The 21,637-nt window shown below is 51.8% G+C and overlaps 1 protein-coding gene across 2 annotated transcripts in view; it reads left to right on the forward strand.

Annotated features, from left to right (window-relative positions):
- Grik3 (glutamate ionotropic receptor kainate type subunit 3) overlaps positions 1 to 21,637 on the forward strand; it is a 218,546-nt gene that overhangs the window by 149,689 nt on the left and 47,220 nt on the right. For both annotated transcript variants that reach the window (XM_059256111.1, XM_059256112.1), the window contains exons 4-8: positions 5,937 to 6,118; positions 8,733 to 8,786; positions 15,196 to 15,369; positions 15,959 to 16,102; positions 20,873 to 20,980. In XM_059256111.1, coding sequence (XP_059112094.1) covers positions 5,937 to 6,118; positions 8,733 to 8,786; positions 15,196 to 15,369; positions 15,959 to 16,102; positions 20,873 to 20,980 — 662 coding nt within the window. The remainder of the gene's footprint in view (positions 1 to 5,936; positions 6,119 to 8,732; positions 8,787 to 15,195; positions 15,370 to 15,958; positions 16,103 to 20,872; positions 20,981 to 21,637) is intronic.

Below are 21,637 nucleotides of genomic sequence, written 5' to 3' on the forward strand. Positions count from 1 at the left end.
TGGGCCTTGCCTTTGGACCTTGTGATCTGTGACAACTCTTCAGCCATGGTCTTGGCGATGTGTTTGTTCTGAGTGAACACAGAGAGGGTCAGGAGAGGAGAGTGACCGCCAGACCCTGCCTTCACCTCAGCTGCCCTCGGGAGGCTCACTCTCTGGAGACAGAGCAGGCATTCCTCCGGGAGGGTGTATGGGAGAGATTGCTCAGTGTACCAGGAGTCAAGCAGTGCCAGGAAAGTCTCTTTTAATTCCACAAGTCTCTCAGTGACTCTATGGGGTGGTAAATCAGAAAGGAGGGAAGGAAGATTCCGCAAGGTAACAGACCCCGCCCACTGTCAGCAGATGGTATCACAACCCACACCATCCGGCAGGCCTGTCTGAGCCCAGGGCCACTACTGTTAGCCGGCACGAAGCTGGTTTCTCTTTCTTTCCCAAGACTTGAATCTCAAGACAATTCTTAGCCCAGCCTCTTCAACAACAGTGACCTTGGCAAGTCACTTAACCCGTCTGGCCTGGCTCTCCCTACGTGTCTCGAGAGGTAGCACATCCAGCCTTGAAAAGCCCTCCAGCTCTCAGCTACCTGGGCTCCATGTCAGCTCTTGATTACCTCCTAATGGGGGTCGAGAACAGCAGGATGCAAGCCCACAGACAAGATGAATCAGGATGCTGTTTATCCATTTCAGAGTTCTGTGAACAGCTACGGAGCTCTATGTTACTGGCAGTCCTCAAAAGGCAGCCCATTCCCCTGAGATCCCAGCAGGAGGCTCTGTCACCATGGAGCACTCCAGGGTGCCCAGTCCTCTCTAGTGTCTCTGCAACTTGGTGGTCTTACCTTTCTAAACCAGTGATTCTCAACCTTTCTAATGCTGTGACCCTTTAATCAAGTCCTCATGTTGTGGTGACCCCTCCAAGCATAAAATTATTTTCATTGCTACTTCATAACTGTAATTTTGCTACTGTTATGAATCGCAATTAAATATCTGGTATTTAGAATATCTGATAGAGGACCCCTGCAGGGGTTGTGGCCCACAGGTTGAGAACTGCTGAAAAAAAAGCAAAAAGTTATGAGCCCATTTCTGCTTCTAGATCATAGGTTCTCTGTGCCTCTAGGAGTCAGCACAAGCTTGGTACAATGTGGACATTTTTAAAGCATTGGTTGAACTGACTTGGGGTGAGTTGAAAATCATGTTGAATTAAACGCTAAGTCTTGCAGGAAAAGGGTGCAGAAATGAAGATACCCCTACCCTATTTTTTTGAGGAGTTACATCATATTCTAGGAGACAGGTGATTCACCATAGGGCAGTGGTAATTCTTGGCCATCAGAGCTAAGAATCAAATGGCAAGGACAAGTAGTCAGAGGTCCAGGCACCTGGGTGCAAGAGAGCTCTGTGGCTTTGGCCAGTGTGTGCTGGTTACCGGAAGAGGAGAGAGTTTTGCCCTGGGCCTTGAAGATAAAGGGACAGAAGGACAGAATCGGGCCTGTTGTGGGCATAGCAGATGAAAGGAACAATGTGAGCAGAGGAGAGGAGGTGGGGCAGGGTGGGGCAGTGTTCTGGAGATGCCAGCCTGGCTGGGGAGAGGACTGAGTATGGAGTGTGAGCAGGGAAAGTGAGACAGACGGGATTCGGCTGGCTGTGCAGGGCTGACATCCAGCCGCAGGCTTCAGACTTTACGTTGTGTGTAACGGAGCACCACTGAGTGCTGTCAAGCGTAACCTTGGAATAATGAAAGCCGAGTTTCAGTAGACGCCCGGGAGAGCCGAGTGTGAGAAGGGTTGGAATGAGAGCAAAAAGCTGGGGGGACTGAATGGTCCCCACAGGAACAAAGGAAGCCAGACTTCACCTCAAGGAGTTGCCTGGAAGAGAACTTGGGAGCAGAATGGAAGAGAAGAAACAGGTACAGTCAGGATGACTGTAGTGTCACAAGTAAGTGGGCAGAGCAGATTCTAGCTTGAACCATTGCCCAGGGGTGCAGGGCCTCCAGGCGGGGTAGGGGGTGGGGGAGACACAAGGCTTTACAAGGACATCTGCCAGCGTGACAGGCACCATGCTAGTGGCACTGCTCAGAGCTGATGCTGAAGTCTTCAGCTTCCTGTCTTTGAGCCCTAGGTCTACCCACAAATCCTTGTTGCTTGGTCCTCGGCTCTGATGGCCTGGAATTGCCAGTGACCTCCGGATAGTACCATTCCCTCAACTCTTTTTTTTTTTTTGTACGAGATGCTAGAAATCAAATTCAGGGCCTTGTGCATATTGGGCCGGCATCTTACCACTGAGATATACTCCCAGCACCCCGACTGTCCTATAATCTGATTAACCATTCAAAAAATGTAGGATAACCATGCCTTAATTTCTTCACCTTCCCAGTGCTTAATATACTCTTTCTTGAAATATTTCATTAGCGTTTAATTCAGTTTGATTTTCAATTTGTCTCAGTTTAGTTTAGTTTAAAAGGTACTTATAGTGGAGGCAATGAGAGATGGGGCTGGGTCAAGAAAACAGTGGGCTCTAGGATTCAGATTTTCATTAAACAGTAACATGGCATTGAAAACAGGTAGTGGGAAGCAGAAGCCATACTCCTCTGACCGAGACATTTCACCAGGCTGGACCACCACCAGGTGGGAAGCACAGTGTCTTTAGCAGGCTCTGGCTATGTGTGGCAGGGCTACGTCCAGTAGCACGTTTTAGCTGATGGGCCAACCCAATTCAAATCAACTCAAGCAATCGCCACTTAGTTTTCTTGTGGATGGAGGTTATGGGCCGGGCCTTTCTCAGGCTCATTTAGCAGCTCGACTAGGTCAGAGTACCGTGTGGGAATCGTGACACCCTCTTGACCTTCGCTTTCTGGGCACAGTAGTGTTGCTGCAGCTCCAGACAACACCAGACGCCGATTCCCCAAGCAGGAAGGAGACAAAGGGATTTGTCTTAATGTGACCCACACCCCTTATCAACGAGAAAGGTCTGTCTTTGAACCTTCTAGAAGACAGTCTTCTACAGTTCGTGAAACCCATGCCTACTACTCCTCAGCACTGTCAAATGGGAGTAAGATTGACACTGCCTGGCTCCTAACCGTCACGAGGACTGGCACATTGCCACCCTCCTTTTGGCTTGCCAGCCAAGGATGCATCTGTTAGCTCTTTCTATAATAAGCTGTGTAACAAACCACCCCCCGAAATCCAGTGGCCTAAAACAATAAACATTGCTTTAGCTCCTGAGTCTACCAGGTCAGCGGCTTACTGGGCCTGGCCAGCTGCTTCTTTGGTTTCAGCTGGCTTACTTGCCTGCCTGCTGGTAGCTCTAGGCTGCCCTTGGCTCTCTTCCACGTGTGTCTGTTCTCCAGCAGGCTAACCCAGGCATTGTTGTCCTAACCATGGCCAAGGAGCAAGAGAATCAGCCAGTGTGGAGTTCCATCATGCTTGTTAATGTCCCACTGAACAAACCAAATGACAGTGTGGAGCCTGGTGGGTGGGCACTGCCCAGCTCCATGCAAACGGGGTATGGATCTAGGGAGGGGTGAGGAGTTTGGCTCATCCTTTTCACAGTGGTAGCCTCAAGGAGAGTGGCTGCGGAGGAGGTGACCTTTGGGCTGTGCCATGTTTCCACCTTCCTAATCCAATCTGTGCACAAACTCCCGCCAGGGCTGAAAGGAAAAGGTTTAGGGAGGGGAAAAGCCCTAGAGTGGAGAAAAGGTCTCTGCCTAGAAGGCAGAATACTGCTTCTCAAAACCTGATCCTAGTTGTGGCATGGTTCGGAATTAAGGGCGGTCCCTTAACCTCTCTGGCCCTCCGATTCCTTATCTACTCCCCCAGCATGAAGGTTCCTGTCCTGCGTGCCTCCCAGGATCCGGAGATGGTTAAATGGGGCTACGAGCACAGAAGTGCTTCGTAAGTGAAAAATGCCATTCCAACAACCGTGATTCAGTGCGGATATTCTGGGAGGGATTGATTAAGGAGGCAGGCAGAGGAAAGCTCGGTCGCAGGCAAACACAGACAGCCCGGTCCTCTGGAGGTGGGCCAGAAGGAGCCTCAGTCTCCTTGGGGACTCCACTGATGGGAAGGAAGTCTGACATTTGCTGCTGGAGAATGTGGGTCATTATGCATTACACAGGGTGATGTGCTTGGCTGACAAGACGGCCCTGGTGGCCTCCACTCCAGCATCCAGCCTGTCCCTGTCCTCACGATCTGGGTCTCCAGAGCCCACAGGCCGGCTAATGCTGAACAAGAGTCAGAAAAATGAGTGGGCAGGAGTGAAGTGGGCATGGAGGGCCTCCAGGGAACGGATGGGAAAGGCCAGCAGTAGCCGCGGAAGAACCCAGAACTACTGGAGAAGTAGAGGTTCTGGGTATGACGGGGGTAGCTTGTGGCCCCTCCCTTCCTGAAGTCTGCTGCCCCCCCTCCCCTCCCTTATCGCCTCTGGTGGCAGGATTCCGAGGCCCGTTTGAAGCAGAGTTCTTCCACCTGGGCATCCAGAACCCATGAAAGTTTTGGAGCTCTTTGGGAGGTTGGGTTACAGCTTCCCTGGCACAGGAGGCTGGTGGAAGCAAACCCCCAGGAATGGGAGAGCTAGATAGCCTTACGCTGGGTATGAGGGATTGCTTTGGAAACTGGGGTTCCATTGGAAGGGTCCTAGAGTTCAAGGACAGAGTAGGGAGATGGTGTCCAGATAGGAAGCACTGTAATAGGTGACTAGGAAGTTAATTCAGTGCATGTTAGCTTAAGAAACACAGGTGTGAGTGTGCGTGGGTGGTTCTTTAGAAACAATAGTTTGTTGTTGTTGTTGTTTGTTTCGAGACAGGATTTCTCCGTGCAGCTCGGGCTGTGCTAAAACTCTCTCCATAGACCAGGCTGGCCTCGAACTCACAGAGATCTGCCTTCCTCTGCCTCCAGAGTGCTAGGATTAAAGGCGTGCACCACCACCGCCCAGACTCTTGTGCGTGTGGTTCTTTTTGGTAGCCTTTACTAAGACATTGGAGGACAGCATCAGTTTACAGTACTGTTTGACCCAGAGGTTCAAATGGTGTCATTAGGACATGCTTCCCTCCCCCCCACAATCTTCTCTGACATCTGCCCCGATGGATCCTACCTCCAGTTGTATGTGTTGACCCCAGACTTACATCCTCCTTGCTTGCGTAAAACGGGCTGTTTCTTATCTGCCGCTAACTAATCACAGAATCCCTGTGTTCCTGTTCCCAGGGAATATGCTGATTGGTCAGGTCGGGGCCGTGCACTTTGTTCCCTGAGCTGGGATGGATCCTTCTTGAGTATATAAACTCGGAGTAGGGAAGAGGTGCTCCCCCCAGGAAAGTTGGGATAAGTGAGTGGGGGATGGAACATGGGTGTGTGAACCATGTACAGCTACTGAGCCTGTGCTGAGGGCACAATGTAGGGAGGGAGAGGACACCTGCTGGCTCAGCCATCCTTCGGTGGGCTTGGGTAGGGGCAATGGAGAGCAGCAAGCAGCCTCCCTCCCAGAATCCACAGAGGAGTCAGCAAGAACAGAGCTCGAAATAGGGAAGGAAATGAACTTAATTAGACCTAAGCAAGCCATTTGTCTCCAGGAAGTGACATTCCGTTTTCCCTGGAAGTCCCCAGATTAAGTGGTTTTTACAAAATGCCAAGGTGGAGGATAGATTTTTCAGTGCGGGGCGAAGCAAACAGTAAGTCAATCCAATTACAGAAATGTTGTTTGAGTACTCCCTAAGTGTCAAGGCCCTGGGCCAGGTGCTATGGGGCGCTAGTCACGGCAGAATGAGGAGGCAATAGGGGGCTGAGGGAAGAGCCCTCGAAACTGGAGTGGATATTGGGGGGTGTTTGAGAGTAGGGAATCGTTTCTGAACACAGAAAACAAGGAATGCTTCGTGGAGGTATCTGAGTAGATGCCTGAGATGTTTTCTGTGTGCATGTACATGTGTGTCTTCTGTGTCCTGCTCGCCCCCCCCCCCAGGTCTCATCCGGCTACAGGAGCTCATCATGGCCCCATCCAGGTACAACATTCGTTTGAAGATCCGCCAGCTCCCCATCGACTCGGATGACTCACGGCCCTTGCTCAAAGAGATGAAGCGGGGCCGGGAGTTCCGCATCATCTTTGATTGCAGCCACACCATGGCAGCTCAGATCCTCAAGCAGGTGGGTGAACACTGTCCAAGCTGAGGGGTTAGGGTTGGGGCCTGCCATGGCTCTACTTCCTCTTTTCCAGGTACAGGGCTTGACCTCAGTAAGCATCCCAGCTGTCTCTCTGACGGCCCATATGACCTTGGGGGCCACTATGACTCTGTGCCTCAGTAGCACCAGCAGTATAATGACGGTTCTTTTACACCCATTGTGTTAAAGATGTATAATCTGCCCCCATGTCATGTCCTAGTATTCAGAGCGCCCCAGTAAACACTGCCTCCTAGCCCACCTCCACCAGGCTGGCAAGAGGCATGAGAACATCCCTGGTGGAGTGTAGGGGATGCAAGGCAGGCCTCAGTGTCTCTGTACAGTCCCCAGATGCCTCGCTGCCTCTCCTAGTGACTAATTCCCCACAGCACCTGCCTATGACTGGGAGATTGCTCTTTAGACAATCTGCTGAGCTTTGCAATTATGGCAGAAGAGCATGGTTCTCCAGCCTGGATGGTCCTCTGTTCCCAAACAGGACTCATGCTGGTAATGGAAGCCAAGCTCTGCCAGCCACTTAAAAAAGTAACAGCAAGCCAGGCATGGTGGCACACGCCTTTAATCCCAGCATTTGGGAGGCAGAGGCAGAGGGAATCTCTGAGTCTTGAGGCCAGCCTGGTCTATAAAGTGAGTTTCAGGATAGCCTGGGCTACAAGAGAGAAATTGTCTCAGGAAGGAAGGAAAGCAAGCAAGCAAGCAAGCACAAAAGGACCTACAAAAGGACCTACTCCAGGCCACCATAGTGAAACCCCAGCCATTGGATCGAGCTTGTGCTCTATGTAAAAGGCCATTTGTTATCCCTGAAAGTGTTCCAGGTGACTGGAGGGACTTGGACACATGAGCAAGAGAAACCACAAGAATCAAAGACACAAGGTGGTGCAGGTCTTTCAAGAAGAGGGTTGCCAAGCAGGGACTGGGACATTTTCAAAGCCCTGAGGGGCTCAAGTACCACCCTTCATTTGGAGTACCCATCCCGACTGGCAGCCTCTGTATCTGTACCCTGCAAAGGAAGTGGAGACAAGAGGATCATGGTTCAAGGCCAGCCTGGGTTACAGAGTGACTTCAAGGCCAGCCTGGGCTATATAGTGATGTTTGGTGTTACGAGACAAAGAGAAACCTGAGTTCTGGGGATATCACTCAATTGGTAGAGTACCTACTTAGAATACACAAGGCCCCAAGTTCAATCCCCTGTACCACATAAGCCACGGATGGTGGTGCATGCCTGTAGTTTCAGCAGTTAGGAGGTAGAGGCAGAGCATCAGAAATTCAATGTCATCTTCAGCCATCCTGCAAGATCAAGGCTAGCTTGGGGTACATGCGGCCCTGCCTAAGAATGCCCCTCCCCTTCCATGTTACATTATGGAGTCACCACCACCACCACCACCTCCTCTGTGGGCAGAGTTCATCCATAATCCCTCCTCAAACAGCTCTGGGGGTGTCAATGAGATGGGACAGCAGAGAGGGGGGTTCTGATGTGGGGCCTGCAGAGGCCCTAGGGTCCCTGTGGGGACATCTATGCAGAAGCCCTGTAACCTTCACTGTCCTGGGGCTTCCCCTCTCTTCCCTGCATGTGTGACAGAATGGCAGTCATAGCATTGGTTACCAAAGAGTCGCTCGGCAGGTATCTGTCCCTTCTCGTTGACCGGGGAAGTAGAGGCTTATTACTACAGCCAACTGACCGGTGAAGAGACCAAGGCCAAAGAGAAAGCAGCAGGCTTGAGGTCATCCAGCTAGGAGTTCAGATTAGTCCCAGGTCTGCAAAACATCGAGAGTTACAGATGAAGACCCCGGGCTGAGCTCAAAGTGGATTAAAGGGCGTTGAGGCCTTTCCCGGCTGCTGGCCTCTTCCCAGCCCTCCCAGCATGGATGAGGGTGACAGAGGACATGCAGCAGTTCAAGGTATATTTGACCCTGTGACATTTTCCTCCAGAACCCTTGGTGGGCGCTGCTTTCTGAGGAACTCTGTAGAAAATGCATTAATAGTCATTAGTGTTATAGATTACAGACCTTTAATAAAACACACAAGATACATCACACAGAGAGACCTCGTACTGCTGTGCAAGAATAATCCCAGAGGGGCATGTGGTATGTTGTGTGGCCTGATGAGATCAGGGAAGCATGGAGGTTTCGTTGCTCCTGGGAGACACTCATGCTAAGGATGTCCCCCTCAAGCCTGGCTGACTGGGAGAGCCTTACCATGTAGAGCCAGGCTCATGAGGCGCCTCAATCTTCTGTCAGCCTGTCTGAGTGACAGGCCCAGAGACACGGACTGAAAAATCCAGACAGCTGGACATCTCCCTGCTGCCCCGCGGAACTGGGGACTTTGAGAGAACGTGGCCCCCAAACCCCCACACTGGAGACTCCCCCAGATGCTTTTGCTACACACTGGAGTGGGAACCCGTTGTTGTCCACCAGCCAGGCCGTGTCTTAACCCCAAGGTCTCAGTGGACACCCTGGGTCTGAGCAGACAGCTTCACACAGCCCGTGGCCTGTCCCGTCCCCCAGCTCCCCTGCCCCGGATGAATGGAGGGTGAATGGATGCCGAGTGTCCCATGCCCCCAGCTAACACTCTGCTTCCTCACAGGCCATGGCTATGGGCATGATGACCGAGTACTACCACTTCATCTTTACCACTCTGGTAACGTACCGCCGGGTCCCGTGAGGAAGGGTGGGGCCTCTGTTCTTGAAGGTTACTTGAAATGGGCCTGGGCCGGCCTGCTGGGGACAGTGCTAGAGCTGGAGCAGACCCAAGCAAGCCTTCTTAAGGTTGTGGCTGTTGCTCCAGGTGAGACGACAGTGATATCGCTGTGAACTGCCCGCTTTTGAAAAGTCCTGGGCCTGGTCTCTGGAGCCAGAGTGGAAAAGAACAGCTTCTCTGCTGACTAGTATGGGAACCCTGAGTAAGTCACCAGACCTCCCATGCCTCCGTTTCTTCCTCTGCAAAATGGGCGTCTACCTCCTTGGAAGGCCTAGTAATCTGGTCAGGCCTGGGGGTGAGAGCAGAGCTTGGTTGGTTTAGAGCTGGAGAGAGTGGCTATTAGTACTCTTTAGACTGCCCTCCCACCCACACCTGTCAAAGGCCTCCCATCACACCTGCAATGGCCACCTCGGATCCTGCACCATCCGTTCTGAAGTCAGCCCCTTGTTGTCACCGGGGACAGCCCACCTGCTGCCTCCAGATGGGTCCTGTCCAAACTCTGAGAACATTTAGGGCCATTTAAACCCATTAGAATAATTAGCTGTGATCTGAGATCAGCAGAATCATGGCGTCCTGTGCCAAAGAGGGCACCACTGCTGAGCTGTCTGGCCCTGGAGCCAGCCGCATCCTCCCTCCCTGCCCTCCCCGCTTCAGGGACCTGTAGTCCCACCCTGCAGCCCCACAATCCTCTAGATGATTTCTTCATTTATAGAGCACCAGTCACCAGGCTTCACCCAACACCTGGGCTAAGCTGGCAATTTCAAGATGGTGGGGCTGAGGCCTTCCAGTCCGTCTTCCTCTACATATTTGGCTCTGATACAGCTGACCTTTGACCTCAGGCAGACCGCACAAGGAGATGCTAGGGGTTGTAGGGCTGGTAGCAGGTGGAAAGTTTGAGGCAGGCTTTCTAGAAAAAGCGGGTGTTTGAGCTAGGCTTTGAAGGATCAATAGGCGCTCACTAACAGGTCGGGGAGAGAGGAAGGGTATTCTGCACAGAAGGAACAGTGTGAGCAAAAGCAAGGAGGCAGGTCAGCCCTTTAGTGATGCGTTGGAGTTGGAGAATCAGCCATGGTTCTCACAGCTCCATGCCATATTCATAGCTTGCAGTCAGCCACGTGAGCACTTCTACCACAGCAGTAGGCCACTGCTGCCAGCAAGGGTTTCTCTCCGGCACAGAGTAGTCACCAGCACACCCTGACTGTCACACAGCCTCTGTTCACAGCACCCTGTGCCCAGGCAGCGCTCAGGGCCCATTCTTACAAATCAGACCTGGGCACCTGATGAAAATACCGTGGGGAGACAGGGTCCCTGAGAACTGAGGACTGAGACCGGGCACCTTCTCCCTAAGGGCTCGCCTCACCCTAGTCTTTATCTGTCATTCTGTGTCCTAGCTAGTCACCAGGAGCTTAGGGCAAGGTGCTTGATCCCTGGCAGCATTCCAGACCAAGACTAGAGATGACAGCCCCTTGGCCCTGGTGTCTTCTGCAGTGACACCATTTTCCATGGCGGTCGAGATCAAAGGTCTCAGAAACAGCATCCCAGCTCCCCAGACCTCCCCTCCAGCCTCATGCAGTGCCCATTTATCCTAGGCCTTGCTTCCTTGATGTGGCTCTTCCTCTTTTTACTTACCCATCCACAAATGCTGAGGTCCCCAGCTCTGAGCTGGGAGGATGAACAGAGGTGGACCCAACACAAAGCTACTCATACACAAGCTCCAAAACTTCCTTCTGTGAGCAAGGCTGTCTGTCTGTAGTGCCCACGGAGGGCCTGGCCCGCAGCAGGTGCTCTGTGATGCCTGAGTGGGAGACGAGTGGATGAAGGACCACCATGCAAAATAGATTGTAATCAGCACGATCAGTACTCATCATCTCTTGCAGGCAGTTCAGACCATGGGCTCTGGTGTGTCTGATTGGGATTAAGATACTTCATTGTTTGGGGGTGGGGGGTGGGAGATGGCTCAGGGGTTAAGAGCACTGATAGCTCAAGCATGGGAACTGAGTTCAAATCCCCAGGACCCACATAAAAAGCTGGGTGTGGCTACACACACTTACAACCTCAGCAGCAGCTGTGGCGTGTGGGGACAGAAGGTCCCTGGGGCTTTCTGGCCTCCAGCCTGGCTCCAAGTTCAGTGAGAGATCCAGTCTCAAGGGGGTAAGGTGGAGAGTGATAGAGCGGATCACCCAACATCTTCCTCTGGTCTCTGCACAGACATGTGTGCACACACTATGTACATACCACTCACACACACCACCACCATCACAAAAAAAGATACCTCACCTCCTTAGACAAAGTGCTGCCTTCTCTTTGCCTCATGCCTGTGTCTGTAAAACAGGGACAATAGCAGTGTTGCTTGAGAGGGTCGGTGTTAAAAGCATGGACAGTGGAAAGGTGCTTAGAACAACATCGGAACTTACTACCATGTAAGTGTCAAATAAACTCATTAAGCACCTCCTGCTTTTGCGTCCTGTGTGTCCTCATCCCTCAAAATGAACGTCCATGGGAGCTGTGACTCTCCCGTTTCCCCCCAGAAATGGAAACTGAGGCTCAGAGAGGTGATTCAGCAACAAACAGACAACAGGGATTTCCCACACAAGCTTTCCAGCTGCCAAACCCTCTGCCGCCAACTGCCACTACAGGGCCCCCAGCCTCCTCCAGCAGGTAGACTCTTCATGATGCCTGGCCATAATGGTCCAGCATGGTGATTGACACTAATGGGGTAAACAGAGCCTTCGTGAATTCCCAGCGGCGCCCACACTTATGTCCTTTGCCTACATCCTCTAATTTTCCCTTCGAGGCCACAACGGGAGAGTGTGCTTTCTACTCCACACCAAGAGAGATCGCATGACTCTCCCAGAGTCTCACGACAGATCAATGATCCTGGCTTAGGCTCTCACTCGGGCTCTTGCCCATGGCTGCCTCAGGGCACTGTTCTCCCTCCGTCCCCTTTCTGAGGCATAGGGGACCAGGCTCCTCCAGCAAGATGTGGCCTCCATAATGCAGACAGCTTTATGGTGGAGTGTGTATCGGCAATCCCAATAGCCCCCACGTGTCACGGCATCCTCTGTGTTCCCCTCAGTCCTCTTCGCTGGTCACAGCCTGTTGCCAGCTTCAGGATCTTCCTTCCAGCCCCGTTGGCTCGGAGCTCTACCTCGTGACTCTCCCTTTTCATGCCCATTGGTCAGTGGTGGCTATATTGGGAAGGGGAATGGTATTTGGCATTTATCTTAGGAAATGCACATCATCAACCCTTCCCCTCAAAAAATGTCTCCAAAGTCGCTTCTCCCATGCAGAAGACATTTTAATTACCCCAGCTGCCATTATCGGTATCAGCCAGCTTTGAGCCATTCCCAGATAACCCTGTGCTAATCAGCCCCAGCTGAGCCCCTGGTGCATGTCATGTGTAGGTAAGAGCCTGGAGGTGAAAAAAAAAAGAATTATAATAAATTAATAGATAAGCAATCACAATTAATGCCACTTCCCGGCAATAACAGTTACATCATGGGAAAGATATTTTCATCTGTCGTTCCTTGAGGCCATGTTTTCCGAGCATCGGCTTCTTCCCATTCAGACCCATGGGGTGCTAATGAATTAGTCTATTATGTTATGCTGAATGTTTCTAAAAGGTCCCCAGTCGACACTGAATTCAGTGTGTCAACATTTGGCATCGGAAATGCAACTTTTTGCCAAGCTGCAAAGTTGCCCACAGTTCACCGTGTTGAGCACTTAGGGTCTTGGCCCAGGGCAGTTTGAACAAAAAAAACAGTAGCAGGAGCTGGACAAAGAGGCCTCTTCACCAGCTTCTCACTGTCACTGCCCTCATGTCACAGAGATGGGGGTGCTCAGCGTCACTAGCCCCTCGGAAACTCTGTAGGAAAGGCCAGACCAGAGAATGATATGAGGGGAAGTGACTCCAGTCTTACCACTCGTTAGAACCTGTTATGAATTCAATCTAGAATGTTCCCTGACTAGCTCAGCCCGGGCTTTGGATACTTGTTCCATAGCTGAAGACAGTATTTTTTGGAGGCTGTAAGACCCTTTTTAGGAGGTAGGGCCAGCTGCTAGACATAGGTACTTCAAGGTTATACCCAGCCCTTGGTTCCTGCCATCCTTTCTGCTTCCAGGTCTACCATGGTGTGAACAATTGTTGAAAAACACTCCCATCTTTGTGGTGTCAACTGCTTTTCCATCTGTTCCCCTGACTATGGATCTGTTACTGTGATGAAACACCCTGACCAAAGCAGCTTTGGGAGGAAAGGGCTTGTTTTCACTTCTACTTCCACATCCAGTCCATCATGGAAAGAAGTCAGGGCAAGAACTCAAGCAGGGCAGGAACCTCCTGGAGGCAGGAGCTGATACAGAGGGGATAAAGGAGTGCTGCTTACTGGCTAGTTCTCTTATGACTTGCTCAGCCTGCTTTCTTGTAGAACCCAGGAACACCTGCCAAAGGGTGGCCACACCCACTGTGGGCTGGGCCCTCCCACATCAATCATTAATCCCCACAATACCCCGTAGAGTTGCTTACAGGCCAATCTTATGGGAGCATTTTCTCAATTATGGTTCTTTCTTCTCAGATGATTCTAGCTTGTGTCAAGTTGACATAAAACTAGCCAGCACAATGCTCAAGTCTCTTGTATACAATTGCATCGTATTTACATATTATTAATACATGCTCTTATCTCCCTTAAGTCAACTCTAGATAACTTACAGTGCTCAATACAATGAAAATGCTGTGTAATCCATGGCATTGTTAGGGAATTGGGGAGAGAAAGAAAGTCTGCATGTTCAATATAGAAGGGCAATTAAATTATATATACACACATACATGCATGCATACACAGTTGGTTGAATTCATACATGCACAGACTTGGAAGGTATTTGTTTGTTGTATTTGTTTGAGTGGTTTAAGATGAGACTTTCTTGCCTGGGCTCGAAGCCCTCCTCTTCTCTGCAAAGGGGACATGAATGCACACAGTGCCTTCGAGAAAGGGTCCATCTGGGAATGCAGACCAGGAGTTTAGCACCAAGAAGGAGCGTCTCGGAGACCACAGGACACCCAAGCGTTGTGTGAGATCTGCTCTATGGGCTCCAGCCTGTGTCCCTTTTGATTATCTGAGGTTGGCACTAGGCTAAGGGTAGAGGTAGGGGTGGGCTTCAGGTTCAAGATGGAAGGCAGCTCCGTGAAGGGAAGTGGGAAAGTATGGACAAGGGACCTGATTTCCCCAGTCCCAGCTGGCAACCAGTCTACGTTGTCCAAGATATTAATTTTTGAAAATCAAAACATCAGTCTGAAGTAAGTGTAGATTTGGACACGTTTCTAAGTCTGGAGGGAACAGTCCGTTGGTAAAGCAGAGCATTTGAGGAACAGGGTGAGTAGCAGGGTTTTAAGGGGGGAAGGGATATAGAGTAGAACAGTTACACACAAAATAGATTAATCTCCTGCAAAGCAATAAAACCGCCGCCTTAGGGATGACCTTTTGTGCCAGACACAAATCTCATGTTAAGCAGAAGCTTGGGCTTTACCCAGCGTTAACAGCAGTTCCTAACCCAGCGGGTTAGGCTGTCAGCAGCCATCCAGCCTATTGAGAGCACATGACGCTCCTCTTGTGGCTCCTTGAGTTTGGAGGCATTTTGAGCCTGTGGTGCTCTGCTTGGCTCCTGTGAAGGCTAACTGCCCCTCCACACGCTGTCTTCTCTGCTGAGGGACAGCTGGCCATGTCCACCCACTGCTTCTCCTCTTGACTCCTCGCCTCACCAGCCCATTGATCTGATCTGGGGCTGCAAGAGAGGGGGCTGGGTGGACTTTAAGACCCTGTTCTCCTGGGCTGTCCGCCAAGGCTTGCCCATCTACCAGGCAGCGTGGGACCTGACCATGGAGAGTCCTCTAGACAGATGTTCCTAGGAGGCAGGGTAAAAAGGCCCTGCCTGTGACTTCCAGAAGAGTAAGGGGAGGAGGTAATGGATTTCTTTGGTCCTCATTTGGCCCTCTCTGTGAAGGGGGAAAAAGGTACTCTGGCTTTTCTACCTCCTTCAATATCACTTGGAGATGCCCAGGCCCAGTACCCTTTGTCCTCCCAAAGTGAGAGGGGTCTTCTGGGTTCTGTAAAGGGGAGAAATCCCCATTTTACAGATGAAGAAACAGGATGATGGCCTCCATGGTCAGCATGTGAAGTCAGTATCAGGAGATCCAATTGGTGGACTCTGCATTCCGTCCTCCTGTGGGCACTCCAGGCACCTTTCATGCACAGGGCTCTGCAGGGAGCCACAGCTCAGGCCCAGGGGTGCCCAGGTCTGGAGGGTGAGGGAGGCAAACTGGACCAGCCCTTAACCACATCAAGCCCTCTTTCTTTAGGATCTCTACGCACTAGACCTGGAACCCTACCGCTACTCGGGGGTGAACCTGACCGGGTTCCGCATACTCAACGTGGACAACCCCCATGTCTCAGCCATTGTGGAGAAGTGGTCCATGGAGCGGCTCCAGGCAGCTCCCCGGGCGGAGTCCGGCCTGTTGGATGGAGTGATGATGGTACAGTGGGCAGATGGATAGATAGTCCTCAGGGGCTCCCCTCCCTCCATCCTTCCTTCCTTCTTTCTTGTCCCTCTTCCTTTCTTCCTTTTCTCCTTCCTTCCCTCCATCTCCTCATACAACACTTCATTTGGTAAGATCTGCCATATATCAGCCAGAGCCCTAGGGACAACAGTCCCACCCTAAGGGCCGCCTCTGGTGGAGCCATAGGATGGTTAAAAATGGATTACATTAAAAAACACAAAAACAAAAAACTAAAGACCATGGGGACAAGCTGTGACTGGCAGGTATGAGGCTAAGGAGGCAAGAAAGGAGTAAAAAGTGGGTGAGATTAGGCAATGGGTTGGGCGGGAGGTCCGGAAAGAGAGACCCTGAGCTACAGAAAAGATGGTAGCACTGGCGTATCCGTAGACTCATAGGGCCACACCGAGGCTGGCCTCTCTTCAGGTAAAAGGACAGGGCTCTCTCTGGGCCTAAGGGCCTGTTCCCTCCTCAGGACACCATGAGCTTGTAGTGGGAGTGGGGCAGGTGGGGCAGGAGCTGGGGATGCCACAGCCGCAGCCCTCAGGCAGGCCTGTGCCCTCTGCAGACTGACGCAGCCCTGCTCTACGATGCCGTCCACATCGTGTCTGTGTGCTACCAGCGAGCGCCGCAGATGACCGTGAACTCCCTGCAATGCCATCGGCACAAGGCCTGGCGCTTTGGTGGCCGCTTCATGAACTTCATCAAGGAGGTGAGTCCAGGCCCTTCCGGGGATGCCCCCTGCAGCAGAGAGCTGGAGTGCTCAGGTGTGGGAGCCAGAGAAGTGGTTTCTGTTACGTACACACTTGGGCAGGTCACCTCTCTGAGCCTCAGTTTCCCCAGTCTCAAAGGGGATTGAGAAGCCCGGGTGGTCAAAGGATTCTCTCTCTGTCACTGTCCTCGCTGCTGTCACTCTGGATGCAGGGTTTATGGCTCCCATCTACAGACAAACTCACTCAGTCCGGGCCTCACTTGCCAGTGCGTTGCCCCTGGCTAAGTGGCTTGGTGAGATGACCGCCTCTCTGATCCTCAGTTCAGAGTTGTGGAAGACAGAGTAAAACCCGGGGTCAGACCAGCATCTGCTCTCAGTTACTAGCAAGAGGAAAAGGCTATAAAGGACGAGGTCTAGGCAGGGCTGTCCTGGGCTAAAGTGAGTGGTAAGTAGACCATGATCAACACCAAGGGGCTCAGGTGAAGCCCTCTAGGAAGGTCCAGACTCTCTCTCTGTTCTGTGCGTGCATACGTGTGTGTGTGTGTGTGTGTGTGTGTGTGTGTGTGTGTGTGTGTGTGTGTGTTTTCAGAGACTAGAATAGAAGCAAGCCATCTTGGAGTTCTTTCATCTATGACAGCCATTGGCTGAGGGTTGGTCTCAGAGCTGTTCCCACCCCCCCACCCCCCCACCCCCGGCACAGCAGGTGTGACAACCCTGATTTTTTAGTCACCATCATCTGGAGTTACTCTAACTTCCTTTTGGGTAGTGGGTTCCAGCCATAGGGCCTGCAGCCCACCCTACTTCAAGGACCCTACATCTTCACCCCTTACCCCTTGGAAAGCATGAGGCCCAGCCATGAATGCCCGAGAGGAGTAGATGGCCCACTGCCCAGCCTAGAAAGAGAAGTCCCATTCCCACTCCTGGAACTCTCCTACCCATACTGGAAAGGACACTCTCCATCCCTTGCAGAACTCCTTCTGTTCTTAGGGCCATGGGGGCCAGGCAGGAGTAGCTACAAAATGCTCATGGTCCATAACTGGCCACTTGGAGAACCCAGGTACCCTGCAGAGTCCCTTTGTCTGTTTCCAAGTTGCCCATCTCCGTCTGACTGCGTGACAGTAAATCATTTTAAAGACTTGGCATTTCCGAGAGGAGCTGGGAAATACCAGGCCGGGGTTCAGAGCGTGTGAAGCATCTTTCATTTAGCGAGTCCTGAGCTGCGGCTAGAGGGGGCGGGTGGGCTGGGAAATGTCACGGGGAGGAGCTGCCCGTGGCTCCCTGCCCTGCCCCTGCCCACCCGCCCACATACAGGCCGCACCTGCTGGCATTTAATTCCTCTGGCACTGACAGGGAGGAAGGCCTCCTCTGTAGGAGCAAGGCAGCAGAAGACACCTGCTGAGATTTCCCTGGGGGCCCGCAGATAGCCAGAGGGTGTGGGCTGCAGCAGAGAGATGGAAGCCAGAGGGGTGGGGGAGCCAGCCTGAGGGAAGCGGGCCTCCCTGTGAAGTCATAAACAGAGCCGTTCACCTTCTCTGATGTGGCTTTTAATCTCTGTCCCCTTGGCTCCGTGTGTGTGTGTGTGTGTGTGTGTGTGTGTGTGTGTGTGTGTGTGTGTGTGTGTCTGCAGGTGTACATTCATGTGGAGACCAGAGATATCTTCCATTATATCTCTCTGCCTTAGTTTTTTGGAACCTGGCTCTCTCACTGAACCTGGCATTCACCAATTAGGTGTGTTAGAGTGAGAGAATCCACTCACCCCCACCCCACCTACACCCTGATGCCTGCAGCCACACCTGACATTTTAATGTGAGCACCAGGGATCCAACTCAGGACCTCATGCCTCCGTGACAGGCATTTTAACTAACTGAACTATCTCCTCAGTACCTCAGTCCATCTTTGAACCTCAGTATTCACATCTGGGAAATGGAGACAATGATGAGTCCCACTTCGCAGGGTCACAATGGAAGTTCAGTGGGCTCCCAAAGGGTGGAATTGTAACTCTCGGCTGTAAGTTTCCTCCTTGAGCCTGGCCTTGTCCAAAGTCCTTCTCTTCCTCCATTGAGGACCACCTCCATTTCCAGGAGCCCCTGGGGCTCCAGAACCTACAAAGGAAACATGATAATCCATAATACTCATCGTGATTATACACACAGGCATGGTACTGGGCACTTTACCCGCCTCATTAAGGGCCTGCACACCAGTGGGTTGTTAGATAGACTGAGTCTCTTGTGTTCTCTGGCCTTCCGGGGCTCCAGAATGTTGCCTCTGAGTTAGGACACCTTTTGTTTATCTACTTTTTTGGGGGGAGGGGGGGCGGAGCAAAGGAGGGCTTGAGACAGAACCTCAGTAAGCAGCCCAGACTGCCTAGAATTACAATCCTCCTGCCTCTCACCCAGCTATCATCTACCATTATCTGTGAAAGTCTACAGGGACTCCGAGCTGCCCAGGAGCAGGGAGACCCTCCAGATCTTTAGATGGGATCCAAAGACAAGCTTCTGGGGACCAGGAATTTGAGATGTAGTGACCATGTGATGGGTGCTGATGCTCATTCCAGGGAGAGGCCAGGAGCCTTGCTCACAATATAGGGTGAGGAGGAACCTGTTATGCCCAAACCAGAATTAGCCCTCCTGCGGTCCATACCTCTCCTCTGGATACCTCATTCATCCCCCTCCACTCACTAACCTGGCTGGGGACCCCCAATGGCTGTTTCCCTCCTATTTCCCAGGACCCCAGGATGGATGATGGGTCATCTTCTCCCAGATACAGAAATCTAACTGCAAAATACCCACCAGCATCAGCCCCAAGGAGAAAGAAGAGGGAAAGGGCCCAAACCAAGTGGTGAGGCCCTGGGACCAGGGGTCTAGCTTGGCTCTGCCTATTGTGTAGGGGAAGCTTTGGGGCTCCCAAAACCCTCTCCCTCCAGGCCTGTTTCCCCATCTGTAACATGGAATCATGATCCTCACTGGGTCAGCCCTCAAGGCTGCTGGGGAAGTTGAGTGACATCACCTGTGGGGTCGTGTCTTACGGAATCACCTCTCTGGCTAGCACCATGACTCCACTAGTGATGGGCCCACTACTCAAGCATAAGAATCGAAGTTCGAGTCCCCAGCACCCACATATAAAGCTGGGAGCAGTGTAGCTCTGTAACACCAGTGCTGGGAAGGCAGGCAGATGGGTCCGTAGAACTCCCCAGCCTGCCATCCTAGCTCAATCAGTGAGCTCCAGATTCAGTGCGAGGTACTCTCTTGAAAATATAAGATGGAAGGGCTGGAGAGGTGGCAGGTAAGAGCTCTTTCTGTGCAATGCTAAGGACCTGAGTTCAAATCCAGCACTCACATAAAAGCTAGGTGTGGCTGCACTTGTCTGTAGCTCAGGCGTTGAGGAGCAGACAGGTAGTTCCCAGGAGCTTGTTCATCAGCTACCCTAGACAAGAAGGCAAGCTTCAGGTTCAGTGAGAAACCCTGTCCGAAGAGAATATGGTGGAGAGCAATAGAGGAAGAGAACTCTCGTCTCCGCATGGCCATAGGCACCCACACATGTATATGCAATACACATGTTTATATTACTATCGCTACTTTTATTTTAAATAAGATGGAGAGTGACTGAGGGGAACATCCAACATTGACCTCACACATCTGCATACACATGCACACATTTCTACAGGCACACATGTACAAACCCACAGTAAAGGCAGACCACACACCCTAGTGTGCACAAAGAATGACTACTCTGGACCCCCAGAAAAAAGACAGTCTATAATATTTAACACTGGCAAATCGGAAGGTAGCAGGACTCCACAATAGATGGGTAGGAATGGCTGTGGACTCATCCAAGCACAGGCCATGGCCAGACTGGCCCACCCTGGCCTAGAAAATAGTCTGTAGCCGGGTGGTGGTGGTGGTGCACCATCTAGCACTCGGGAGTCAGAGGCAGGCAGATCTCTGTGAGTTCGAGGCCAGCCTGGTCTACAGAGTGAGATCCAAGACAGGCACCAAAACTACACAGAGAAACCCTGTCTCGAAAAAAAAAAAAAAGATAGTCTGCATTAAGTCATAGCTGCCTCTGTCTGTGTTAATGACAACAGAATGACAGAAATTGCCGTTTATCCAGGGCCTGCATTAGCCCAGGCTCTTCTCTCTGTTTTCCCTGGCTTATTTTACCCTCACATTTTGGAAATATGGATACCTTGACTAGTTCCATTTTATAGCCGAGGAAACTGAGGCAGAGAGTACTCTAGGTCACAGAGCCAGTGGAGTTGAACGCAGCGTTTGGACCCCAGAGTTCTCAGCTGTGGCGTGGAGCTGCAGCAGCAGGTTGAGGGACTTTGGGCCGCTCTCTCCCTCTGAGGGGGTAATGCTCCAAGGATATGGCTCTGTAAACAGAGCCTACTGGGCCTGTAGGCATTTCTATCTCTTTGTGGGTCTCATGTGCTCCCACTCTGCTCACCTGCCTCCCTGGCCCTCTCCAGGGATCTGACACAGGCTCCCCCTTCCCAGGGCTTCGAGGCGGGGGCTCGTTTGAGCGCATCCGAGATCGATGTTGTACACGAGAAGGTGCAGATGTAGAGCTGGCTAAAGAGCGTAATAGAATTTATGGAAATCGCTGGCTCGCACCACAGCCCGAGCAATGATGGAGGTGATTATTAATTAATCATGGTCTTGGGGGAACAGTATCAGTGCAAGGAGTAATTAAAATGAAGCATTGTACAGTTGTACCGAATGATGATTTATGAGCCCGAGGAATTGCCGCTCTGCCCTCTCCACTCCGCAGGCTCAATGGGAAGGATTAACTGGACGGATTGTTTTCAACAAAACCAGTGGTTTGCGGACTGATTTTGATCTGGACATCATCAGCCTGAAGGAAGATGGCCTGGAGAAGGTGCGTAGGCTCCGGAGAAGGCTCCGCAGAGGACCGGGGATATTGGAAGTGCCTTCCACAAGCTCCAGGCAGAAGGGAAGGTCCACTGCAGGCATCCCCTGGAGACGGAACCGACCCAGCATGCCCTCTGCAGAGCTGTGGGCTCTAGGAGACCCTAGGGTCCTGTTACACCTGAAGGTGCCAGGTTGAGTGGCCTAGCTAGAACAGACGCCTACGCCATCACTCGTGAGCTAGGCCAGTCAGGGAAACACAATCAAAGGCATGTGGCACAAACCGACTGTCTCTAAGATCCTGCAGGGCTGGCTCAGGGATAAGGACATATGTGTTCTTAAGTTAAACTTTCTAGCCTCCACAGATTGCCTGACTTGGGGTAGTAAACTCATGGTCCCTGGAGACTTTCAAGCAAATATGGAGAGATTGCTTGTCTGGGAGACTAAAAAAAAATCCTTACCCCAAAGAGATTTTTAAGTTTTGGGGCTCTGGGCTCCCCGACCATTCCAGCTTCTCAGACCACTGACTCCAACATTTGGTCCAAGAAGGCAGTCCTATCTAGACGTAGGGCCTCTCCTCTGGCCAACATGGAAATGTTCTAATGAGGCCGTCTCTGGTCTCCAGGAACCTTCAGCGTGTGCTATTAAAGTCAGGCTGCTGTGCCAA

This window comes from Peromyscus eremicus, chromosome 2, assembly GCF_949786415.1.
Source record: "Peromyscus eremicus chromosome 2, PerEre_H2_v1, whole genome shotgun sequence".
NCBI lineage: Eukaryota > Metazoa > Chordata > Mammalia > Rodentia > Cricetidae > Peromyscus > Peromyscus eremicus.